This window comes from Ochotona princeps, chromosome 4 (assembly GCF_030435755.1).
Source record: "Ochotona princeps isolate mOchPri1 chromosome 4, mOchPri1.hap1, whole genome shotgun sequence".
Classification (NCBI taxonomy): Eukaryota; Metazoa; Chordata; class Mammalia; order Lagomorpha; family Ochotonidae; genus Ochotona; species Ochotona princeps.
Genome location: NC_080835.1, coordinates 40,315,226 through 40,327,045, shown reverse-complemented (window position 1 = coordinate 40,327,045; position 11,820 = coordinate 40,315,226). Strand labels below are relative to the sequence as shown.

Sequence of the window (11,820 nt, the reverse complement as noted above, 5' to 3'; positions counted from 1 at the left end):
AAACCATAGCTTTGTTGTCATCTTTCTCCATACGGTCTTCCCAGCTCAAGATGCTTCCTGACATTTTATGTCCCCTTCTTGTGAAGCTCATGCCACCTTGTGAGAAGTGTGGCCCTCTGTTGCAGTGCAGGATGTGGCAGCACCTAACTTTGCACCTTGCCAACAGCAGGTACTCAGTGACAGTGCTGGAATGAATCAGTGATGCATCCCAATTCTAAAGTTGCTGTACATTGAAGGGTTCCATCAAAGTACACAGAAAACATCGAATGAACTTTGTTTTTTAAGATTTCTGATTCATTTTTATTGCAAAGTCAGAGAGAGAGAGAGAGGAGAGACAGAGAGGAAGATCTTCCGTCCGATGATTCACTTCCCAAGTGGCCGTAACAGTCGGTGCTTTGTCGATCCAAAGCCAGGGGTCTCCCACGTGGGAGCAGGGTCCCAAGGCTTTGGTCCATCCTCGACTGCTTTCCCAGGCCACAAGCAGGGAGCTGGATGGGAAGTGGGGCCACTGGGATTAGAACCGGCGCAGCTGGTTCCCAGCTTCGGATCAGCAAAGCACTGGCCGTTGCGGTCACTTGAGGAGTGAATCATCGGACGGAAGATCTTCCTCTCTGTCTCTCCTCCTCTCTGTATATCTGACTTTGTAATAAAAATGAATAAATCTTAAAAATAAAAAAAAGGTATAATGATGGGAACATCAGGAATCCTAATATCTTTAGTTTGAATATGAAAGTTAATTTCCATTTCTGAGCCACAACTCCTTCATATTTAAAATGGGTATGACTTTTAAAAACAGATTTGAAAATCAGAGTTACAGAGAGAGAGAGATCATGCATACATCTGGTGGTTCACTTACAAGATGGGCACAATGGCCAGGTGTGGACCAGGTCAAAGCCAGGTGCCAGGCCCGGCACGGTGGCCTAGCAGCTAAAAAGTCCTCGCCTTGAGCGCCCTGGGATCCCATATGGGCGCCAGTTCTAATCCCGGCAGCTCCACTTCCCATCCAGCTCCCTGCTTGTGGCCTGGGAAAGCAGTCGAGGACGACCCAAAGCTTTGGGACCCTGCACCCATGTGGGAGACTGGGAAGAGGTTCCTGGTTCCCGGCTTCAGCTTTGGATCAGCGCACATCAGCCCGTTGCGGCTCACTTGAGGAGTGAAACATCAGATGGAGGATCTTCCTCTCTGTCTCTCCTCCTCTCTGTATATTCAGCTTTCCAATAATAATAAATCTTTAAAAAAAAAAAAGCCAGGTGCCTTATCTGGGTCTCTTACATGAGTGGCAGGAGCCCAAACACTTGAACCAGCAAATATTGCTTTTCCCTGGCCATTAGCAGGGAGCTGAACCAGAAGCGAACCATGCAGGACACAAACCAGTGTTTATATGGGATATCAGTGTTACAGGCAGCAGCTTTACCTACTGTGCCACAATGCTGAGCCCAGAGTGAGTGTAGGCCTAGCACGATAGCTCCACCTCCAGGTGCCAAGATCTCGTATGGGTGCTGGTTTGTGTCCCTGCTGCTCCACTTCCCATCCAGTTCCCTGTTTGGCCTGAGAAAGAAGTCAAGGATGGCCAAAGTGGTGGGACCGTGTACCCACATGGGAACCCAGCCCAGAAGCAGCTCTGGTCTTTGGCTTCGGATGAGCTCAATTCTGGCCATTATACCTTTTGGGCAGTGAACCAGCAGATGGAAAATCTTTCTGCCTCTCTTTTCTGTAAATCTACCTTTGCATAAAAATAACTAAATCTTTTTTTTTAATGGTGTAATGTGCGAAACCAGATGGAGGTCAGGACTTCTGGCTTTAGCGTGGCTCAGCTTTGGTTGTTTGATTATTACAGCATTTGAGGAATGACCCAGCACATGAAAGAGCTCGCTGTCTCTCACATTTCAAATAATGATGGGGGCCCAGCGGCGTGGTCTAGTGGCCAAAGTCCTTGCCTTGAACATGCCAGGATCCTATGTGGGTGCCAGTTCTAGTCCCAGCAGCTCCACTTCCCATCCAGCTCCCTGCTTGTGACCTCGGAAAGCAGTCGAGGACGGCCCAAAGTTTTGGGACTCTGCACCCACATGGGAGACCTGGAAAGAAGTTCCTGGTTCCCGGCTTCGGATCAGTACAGCACCGGCCGTTGCGGTCACTTGGGGAGTGAATCATCGGACGGAATATCCTCCTCTCTGTCTCTCCTCCTCTCTGTATATCTGACTTTGTAATAAGAATAAAATAAACCTTTAAAAAATATATATATGTATGTGTGTATATATATATCTTTTTTTACATGTGAGAATAATTTTTAAATTATAAGAAATTTTAGATAGAAAGTAATGTTAGCACCATCAGCAATAGCAACTCTGCCACCTAGCAGCTGAAGAGAGGAATTGCACCTGTATACAATCAAGTAAATCTCCAATCATATCCTCCTGGAACTGTCACTAAACCGTTCCAGGAACAACTTCTAAATGAAAAGACAAACAAAAAGACTTAGAGCACAGAATATGGAGGCAGATGTCAGTGCATTCAGAGATGGGTAAATATTACATCCATGAAACATAAGACACTACAAGCATTATTGCTGCTATTTTCCCCTGATGACAAGATATGAAACATTTATTGACAACTGACTAAAAAATCAAAAGTATGAAGGCAAAAATGAAATATCCTGTGTCCAGTGTGGTACCCTAGCAGCTAAAGTCCTTGACTTGCATGCACCAGGATCTCATATGGATGCCGGTACTAATCCTAGCAGCTCCACTGCCCATCCAGCTCCCTGCTTAGGGCCTGGAAAAGCAGTAGAGCACGGCCCAAAGCCTTGGGACCCTGCACCCGCGTGGGAGACCTGGAGGAAGTTCCTAGCTTCGGATTGGCAGAGCACTGGCTGTTGCGCTCACTGGGGAGTGAATCATCGGACGGAAGATCTTCCTTTCTGTCTCTCCTTTCTGTGTATCTGACTTACCAATAAAAATAAATCAATCTTGAAAAAAATGAAATATCTACATTAGAAGATAAAGTTGAGGGCCTGGTAATAGTTCAATTGGCTAATCCTCTACCTCCAAGTGCTGGGATTCATCTCCCTGCTTTTGGCCTGCGAAAGCAGTTGAGGATGGTCCAAAGCACTGTGACCCTGCACCCGTGTCAGACCCAGAAGAGACTCCCGGCTCCTGCCTTCAGATCTGTCCAGCTATGGCAATCGCGGTCATTTGAGAGGGAACAACCAGTGAATGGAAAATCTTTGTTTCTCCTTCCCTCTGTAAAACTGCCTTTCTAATGAAAAGAAATACATATTCAGAAAAAAAAATTAAAAAGTTGAAACTTCTCAGAAAGAAATGAAGAGCTGGTAATGGAACATGAGAAATTTAGAGGCTCAATTCAGAAAACCTAATATACAATGAATGAGCTGCAGAAAGAGAACACAGGAAACAGGAGCGAATAAATTTAAAAATTCAAGAAAACCACAAGGTGACAGTGAACACCCAGCAGAATATAAAAAACTAAAGCAGTGGGTAGGGGTGGGTGACAGTGGATTAAAGCCATAGCTTTGGATGCCTTGTCCCACACTGGCGTGCCCGAGACCAAGTCCTCCCTCCACATCTGATCCAGCTTCCTGCAGATGCACCTGGCAGGTAGCAAATGATGGCTCAAGTGTTTTTCTTCCCTGCCATATAGGTGGAAGGCCCGAATTGAAGGCTGAGCCCCAGCCAGCCACTACAGTAGGCAACTGGGGGAGTAAACCAGTAGATGGGGGGGGGGGGGGGTGGAATCAAAGCACCAGGAGGTGCTAAGTCCTCTGAAAACAGCAAGATTAGGAACCTAATCCTGGCTGGGAGCCCCTTTCTGGTGGGGAACCTAACTGAAGGGGCCAGCTACACAGACATCTGGGACAACAGTCTTCCGGGTAGGGAGAAGGCTCTAACAAGTTTGTATGGAAAGCTGCAGGTGACTTGGAAGGGTGGGAGAGGAAGAGGGGCTGCTGGAGGCCAGCGCACAGGGGTTTATGGGCACCTCCTATGTGTCCCTCCATGTCCACTTAGCACCTTGCTGCAAGAGGTGCGTAAGGATTGCACCAAAGTCCTTTGGTCTCTAGCTTATTGATCTATTTATTTTTATTTGCAAAGTCAGATATACAGAGAGGAGGAGAGACAGAAAGATCTTCCATCCATTGATTCACACTCCAAGCGGCAGCAATGGCCAGAGCTCAGCCAATCCGAAGCCCGGAGCCTCTTCCAGGTCTCCCACGCAGGTGCAGAGTCCCAAGGCCTTGGGCTGTCCTTGAATGCTTTCCCAGGCCTCAAGCAGGGAGTTGGATGGGAAGTGGGACCCCCGGGATTAGAACTGGTGCCCTTATGGGATCCCTATATGTGTAAGGTGAGGACTTAGGCTACTGTGCTGGGTCTGCCTCTTTCTGAAATGTGGCTAATGGAAGGCACTGGCAAAATAGCACAATCCAGGAGGAGCTTCAAATGAGGGCCTCAGCATGCCAGGTGGCCCTCAGCAGCTCTGGGAACTAAGCCCTGCACTCCTCAGCCCAGCAATGGCACTGTTCCATGGCACACCATGCATGTTGATCCCAAAGACCTGCACATAGTAAGTTCTGTGATACTCAACAATTCATACAAAAACTGCCCCACTGGTGAACTCTTCAACTTCTTCCTTTGAGTATTCCCACCTATTTTCCTGGTACTTCCTTGTACAGCATGATAAATTTATTTTGCAATTTTTTTCATCTATGAAAAATAGAGTGGCAAAGAGAAAAATCTATGTATTGTTTGACTCTCCAAAATCCTGCAACAGCTAGCACTAGGGCAGACTGAAGCCCGGAACCCAGAGCTCCAAGTCTCCCACGCAAGTGTCAGGGACCCAAGACCTTGAGCCGTCATCTGCTGCTTTCAGGACACATTAGCAAGAAGCTGAGTGAGTTACATAGTGGGCTCAGTGCAATGGCCTAGTGCCTGAATCCTTGCCTTGTATCCTCAGGGATCATAAATGGACACGTCTGTGTCCCAGCTGCTCCATTTCCCATCCAACTCCCTCTTGTTGCCTGGGAAGGTGGTAGAGGATGGCCCAGGGTCTTGAGACCCTGCATTTGCATGTGGGAGGCCTGGGGGAGGGTCCTGGTTTCAGACTGGCTCAGCTCCTGCAGTGCAGCCACTTTGGGAGTCAATCAGTAAACAGATCTCTCTCTCTTTATCTCCTTCTGTGTGTCTGCTTTTCCAATATAAAATAAATCTAAGGAAAAAAAAAAAGCGGGCCTGGCACGGTGGCCTAGTGGCTGAAGTCCTCACCTTGAATGTGCCAGAATCCCATACGGGTACCAGTTCTAATCCCAGCAGCTCCACTTCCAATCCAACTCCCTGCTTGTAGCCTGGGAATGCAGCCGAGGATGGCCCAAAGCTTTGGGACCGTACACCCACATGGGAGACCCAGAGGAAGTTCCTGGCTCCTAGCTTCGGAGTGGCACAGCACTGGCCGTTGCAGTCACTTGGGGAGTGAATCATCGGACGGAAGATCTTCCTCTCTGTCTCTCCTCCTCTGTATATCTTTTATCTGCAATAAAAATAAATAAATCTTTAAATAAATAAAAAAAAAAGATAGCAGATTAGTGCTGTGGCAAAATAGGCTAGGTCTCTGCCTGTGCCTAGTGCCTGTGGTGCCAGTATCCAAGGTTGCCAATTTGTCCCAGATGCTTCACTCCTGATCCAGCTCCCTAATATGAAAGCAGCAAAAGGGTCCAAGTGATTGGACCCCTGTACAGAGGACCCAGAACAAGCCCCAGGCTCCTGGTTTTGAAGCAGCTCAACTCCAACCATTTGGGGAGTGAAGCAGCAGATAGCAGACCTCTCCCTGTCTCCTCTCTGCAAATCTGCCTTTCAAATTAGTAACTTAAAAATAATAATAATTAAAAAAAAGTGAAGCAGCTTTGATTTATACTGATAACTCATCTGGGATGCAGAAGTCCCAAGCAATGGTTTAACCACTGAACCACAATGCCCACCCACGATAAGGATTTTTAGATTTTCTGAGTTGGGAAGTCACTGGGGGTTCCTTCGAATGCAGGTCAAGGTGACTTGCATTTTTAAAAGATCACTCTGGGTTACTGGGTATGGAGAAGACCTCGGGGTAGGGTTGAACAAGACAGCAGTGAGGCTCTTAATAATAGCGAGGGCAAGATGACTTGTGCAAGAGTGTCAGTGGCAAGTGGTGCAAGAAGACTTGGTGGTCAGGGAGAGAGGTGATGTTAGAAAAAAAGTAGGACAGGGCTTCTGGCTCGAGAATGAACTGCCATTTCACAAATATGGAGCCATCTAGGGGAACTGGGCTACCAAGGCCAAGAGCTGAGCCTGGAATATAACATTCAGGTATTATGGAGATCCAAGAAGGGAAGTGGATACCAGTTCACACCTAGCTCTGGGGATAAGATTTGTTCTAGATGTATAAATGGTACAAACACAGAAGCAGTGAGGTTCAAGGGAAGACACTAGAGTGTCACCAAAGGAAAGAGGGACACTGACCATGGGGGTGGAAGAACCCCACACTGCTGGTGAGTGCAAAGCCCTCAAGTATCCTTCTCCAGAGAAACCTGTCTCACTAGGAGCCACAGGGTGAGAGGTCCTGGATGGAGAATAGCACCAAGAGAAACAAGCTACCAAATGTTATTTAGACCAATTACAAGTAGGAGGCTAGGTGTCGTTGCTGCAGCAAGTTACGCTCCCGCCAGCAACCCTAGACTCCCCTACTGGAGCATAGTAGCTGGATTAACTTCCCTGCTAATGCACACAGGGGAGCAGCATATGGCCTGCATATTTAGATGACCTGGATGGATCCTGGAACTGGCAGATCAAGAATTCTCCCTATATACTGCTTAGCCTTTCAGTAAGTCCTTAATAACAAACATGGGAACTGGTATTGTGGCTCATGTGGCTAAATGGCTGGGACACCCACACTCCTACCAGTGTCTGATTTGAGTCCCAGCTGCTCCACACTTCCTATTCAGCTGCCTAGCAACATACCTGGAGACAGCACACGAAGGCCCAAGTGTTTGGGTTCCTGTCACTCCTGTAAGAGGCCTGGACAGTGTTCCTGGCTCCTGGATTTCACTGGCCTAGCCCTGGCTACTGTTGGGGAGAAAACCAGTAGATAATAACTTTCATTTTAGAGGAAAAAATTTAACAGGGGCAGGCCTTACAGCACATTATGGTTAATGGACACTCTGGGAGGCAGCAGATGGCTTAAGCACTGGGCTCCTGCCAACCATGGGGGAAGACCCAAACTTCTGGGTTCTCTGCTTTGGTCTGCCGCTTTATGTGCTTTTACATATTTATGAAGGACCAGTATGTACTAGATACTATAATTCTATGTATCAAGGACACAAATCAAACACAAGCTTATGGCATTTACTTCCAAGTATAACCTGAAAAGTTTATGAGCAATAAAAAATATTATGTCACATTTACTCTAGCAATTTAAGTGGCCTGAATCCCATATGGAAATAGCTAGGTTGACAGTCCTCATTTAGCTCCTAACTCAGTTACAGTGCACCACGGTAGGCACAACAGACAAGGATTCAAACTTGCATGAGCACAGATATAATTCTCTCCTGTGGAGAGAATGAAAGATCTGATTAAACTCAGATCTCACTAAGCATAATAGTAAGTCAGCTTTAATAAGGAACGATAGAGATGGGAAAATGAGGTAATCACTAACTTTTAACATGTATCTTACAGGAATGGCAACTATGGAACTTCATCAACCTGTCATAGAGCCAGAAACACAGAATACTGATTTAGGGCCCAGCATGATAGCTCAACTGGCTAACTCCACATCCTACAAGCACCAGTATCCCATACAAGCACGTTTGTGTCCCAAATGTTCTTCTCATCCAAGTCCCTGGCTTGTGGCCTGAACAGTAGAGAATATAGTACAAAGTCTTGGGACCCTACACTATGTGGGAAGCTCCTGGCTTCATACTAATTGTGGTAGTTGTGGCTACTTGGTGAATGAACCAGTGGATAGAAGATATCTCTTCTCTGTAACCAACCCCCCCTCCCAAAGCCAAGCTCAGCAGCTAAAGTACTAGCCCTATGCATCCTGCGATCCCATATGGACACTGGTTCTAATCCCAGCAGCCGCACCTCCCATCCAGCTCCCCGCTTGTGGCCTGGGAAAGCAATCAAGGATGGCCCAAAGCCTTGGGAACCTGCACCTGAGTGGGAGACCCAGAAGCTCCTGGTTTTCGATTGGCTCAGCTCTGGCTGTTGCAGTCACTTGGGAAATAAATCATTGGGCAGAAGCTCTTCCTCTCTGTATATCTGACTTTCCAATAAGGCTTAAGCTAAGAAAATTACTTAAGTCAAAGTACTAAAAAAATCTGAAACTAACCAAGGCTTACTATACAACTGCATTCTCTATATTCCCATCTCCAGCTCAGTTAACATACTTCTTGCTAATGGGTACCCCAGGAGGCAAGGGTGATTAACTGGCTCCCTGTCACTCATGTATGGATACCTAGCTCCCAGTTCTTGATCCCAGCCCAAAGAGATCAAAAGTTAAGGAATTCTCCATTTCAAGACAAGTTCTCATCTAATGTTCAAGATTAGGGTAATGTACTTACATCAGTTTCCCTTACTTGCACATAGCCACTCACCACTAGGGTACTCTACACCATCTGAAGGAATAAACATAAACCTTTTCTAAGCTGCAAAGTCCAGGAACCTGATATTTCTCCAGAACTCTGGGCCTAAGACAGAACCGTGCCCGTTTCCTGTTCCCTGTCGTCACCTCTTCCTCAGAACCCAAGGTTTCTCCATACCAGATTCTCCTTTCAGTGGCACTATGTCATTCCTGAGGCTTCACTGTGGTCAACAAGTTCTCTAGGTACTTAAAGGTTGCTTCCGCAAGTTCATGGAAGGGTCATGCATGTTAAGCTGCTGATGCTGGCCACCCAAACTGGAGCACAGGTGTGAGGCTGGCTATTCTACTTCTGCTCCAGCTTCCTGGATCTGGGAAGTCAGTAGAAGATGGCCCAGGGGCTAGCCTGGACCAGCCCAGGCAGCTGTAGCCACTTGGAGAAAGTTAGCAAACTAAGTGAGTTTTCTATAATGCTGCCTTCCAAATAAATGAGTGCACTTTTTCCTACAAAGTTTTCTGTGAAATCTAATAAAATTTTATCTTTAAAACACCTCTGTGCACAGGAACCATCAATCAGGTTATGTTGCTTCAACTAGCTTAGAGGCAGTAAAAAGTTGAAAATACTGTATCTCAGCACTTCTTATAAAAGCACATGAAGCAAGTCCCCACCAAAACAAACCCAAACCACATATCCATCACCAACATACTTTTTCTTTAAACAAGGAAAAAAAATCCCACAAACCAACATTTTTTTCAAACAATGATTTTATTGCTTGAGTACAGAGTCAAATTTATGCCACCAGGGCAGACGCTGTGGAAGATTCACTGAAAAGGAAAAAAAAAAGGGGGGAGGATATTGGGATTAATACTGTTCATCAGTATCCATTCATTCACACAACCTGCCTGCTAACGAAGCTATTCAGAGATGGCTAAAGTAAACCAACTACATGGGCAGAACATCAAGTGGTGGAGTCGCTCAATCAGCTTCATTGTGTACAGCACACCGAGTCAAGCAAGAACTGGCCAATGCTGGGAAAAACCTTTCTGATTAACTGTGCATCAATCACCAGAGAGCAATTCATGCAAAAACTCAAACCAAGCTAACATCTGGAAGCAAAGGTCAGAAGTGAACCTTCAATCTCGATCCAGAAGGAAGTGAGAGCCTTGTCAGAGGCTGGACCATTTGATTATGCATTCATGGCTGCTTTCCCCCTGCTACGGCCAAGCTTAGAGTGTAAAATATTTACTGATAAGTCCTTTGTGCTAATACCTACTATTTGGCTAATTCCTGGAGCCACTGACAAAAAGGTATACTTACTATTTCCAATTGGGGGGGAGGACCCGCTTAGTCTTGTAGTATCGAGCCAATCGGTGAATGCGGCTCTCTATCAGAATCAGACGGAATTTGGCATCCTTATCCTAAACACAATTGTGAAACAATTTAAGAAAAACTATTCCAGACAGAATACCAAACAGTTACTGAGGAAGGAAATGGAGGGCCATAGAGCACTTATTCTAACGAAACATTAGCCAATATTCTGGAGCAGAATGAGGGCTTAGATGAATGTGGGGGGAATGTGAGGCTTCTCAGCAAAGACTTGACGGGAATGGGTTGGAAAAGAAACACCCCCTTCCCACGGCCCCTAAAACGCGATCACATGTCTAAGCAACTGGGTAGCCTGTACCGGGTGGGGGGAAACTAACAGCAAAGATCCACTCCTGTTAGGAACTTGTCTGAGCAACTACACAGTTGGTCCGAGCAGTTATTTCTGCTTCTCACCTTTCTGTTCCGCTCGAGGTGCTTGCGCACAGCAACTGCTTTCTTAATTAAATGATACAGATCCTCGGGGAGATCAGGAGCCAGGCCTTTGGACTTCAGGATCCTCAAGATCTTGTTGCCTGTCACGAAACGCACCTGAGCGACGCCGTGGGAGTCCCTCAGGATCACACCTGAAGAGAGAGGTGTCGTGTGACCTTCTAGCGCCGAACAGACTGGAGCACAGCATGCCACGACTGCGGGATCAAAGGACTCCCCAAGGCCCCCCTTTTCCAAGTTCGGGGGATGGGAGGGCTTTCTACGCATCAGAAACCTGCACGAGACTGCTCACTCAGACATCCAAGGAAGGTTTGCCCAACACTAAGGAGAACTTTTCTGGTGGAAACTGCGAATGTTGGAAGACGATCATCACAGTGAGCATGCCCAACACAGCTGACCTCAGCAACCGGAGCCCTGCATTTATCCTGGTTCTGTTAGCAAAACTAAGCCTGAGGAATTTCTACCACTCTTCTTAAACTCAGCATGTTCCTCCCTTTAAGCCCAAAGTAAGTTCCCACTATTTTTAATTATTTTGTCACATCTCCATTACACTACAAGCTTTAAAGAGACAAGCATCTTGTGCCTTAAGAAACAACAACAGAACCGCCAGGCATCCTCAAGAGCACGCAGCAGGCAGACCTGCTCCTGCTCCTCGTGGAGTTGAGACTCACGTAATATGCGGCGGAGGGTGCTTCACGCCGTGTAGGAACAAACCCTACAGCTACACTTACCAGCTGTGCCACCGGGCCATGGGGGACACCTGTGGCCTCCAGGGCAAACCGGGGGTAGAGAAGTGGGACACACTGCATGCATTTCGTCAGGTGCTCGCAGTGCGGCACGTGGGAGGCCCAGCAGCCAGGACTTACTGCCATCTTTGAAGAATTCCACCTGTTTCCCACCGCGGCCCCCCGCGCGCGCTCACCGATCTGGGAGGGAGTCAGGCCCTTCTTGGCCAGTTTGTAAATCTGCTCCTTCACGTCGTCGGACGTCAGCTTCAGCCACTACGGAGAAGAGCAGAGGGGTCCTGGGGGTTGAGAAGAGCTGGACGGCGCCCGAGCACCGCAGCCCCGGCCCCGCCCGGCCCCCGCGTGCTACTTACAGTGGGGACGCTGCGGCGATAGGGCAGAGCCGACTGGGACAGGCCCTTCCTACAACAGACACAGCGGGTGAGATGGCGGCCCGGACTCGCACAGCTCAGCACCTCCTCTCTCGACCCGGTTCCCTCCCGTCCCGACCCCCGCAGCAGCAGCCCCGGCACCCGGCCCGGCGCCCCGAGCTCACCCGGGAGCGTGCATGCGACCCATGATGGCGGCGGACAGGCAGCAGAGAGAGAGCGAGACAGGAAACGCTGCTGGAAGCCACCCGGCACGCAGGAAGTGACCTCACAC

General features: G+C 47.8%; 1 protein-coding gene and 1 non-coding gene across 2 annotated transcripts; both read right to left on the bottom strand.

The window, feature by feature from the left end:
- Positions 1–9,363: 9,363 nt before the first annotated feature.
- RPS13 (ribosomal protein S13) lies at positions 9,364–11,820 on the bottom strand. The gene is made up of 6 exons (XM_004593749.4): positions 11,714–11,820; positions 11,532–11,580; positions 11,355–11,433; positions 10,397–10,566; positions 9,935–10,035; positions 9,364–9,441 (listed from the first exon to the last, which is right to left on the bottom strand). The coding sequence occupies exons 1-6, from the start codon at positions 11,734–11,736 to the stop codon at positions 9,408–9,410; spliced, it is 456 nt and encodes a 151-aa protein (XP_004593806.1). The 5' UTR covers positions 11,737–11,820; the 3' UTR covers positions 9,364–9,407.
- LOC118759542 (small nucleolar RNA SNORD14) lies at positions 10,721–10,810 on the bottom strand. Its single transcript, XR_004996245.1, has one exon. It is a non-coding gene; the product is annotated as a small nucleolar RNA SNORD14 (small nucleolar RNA).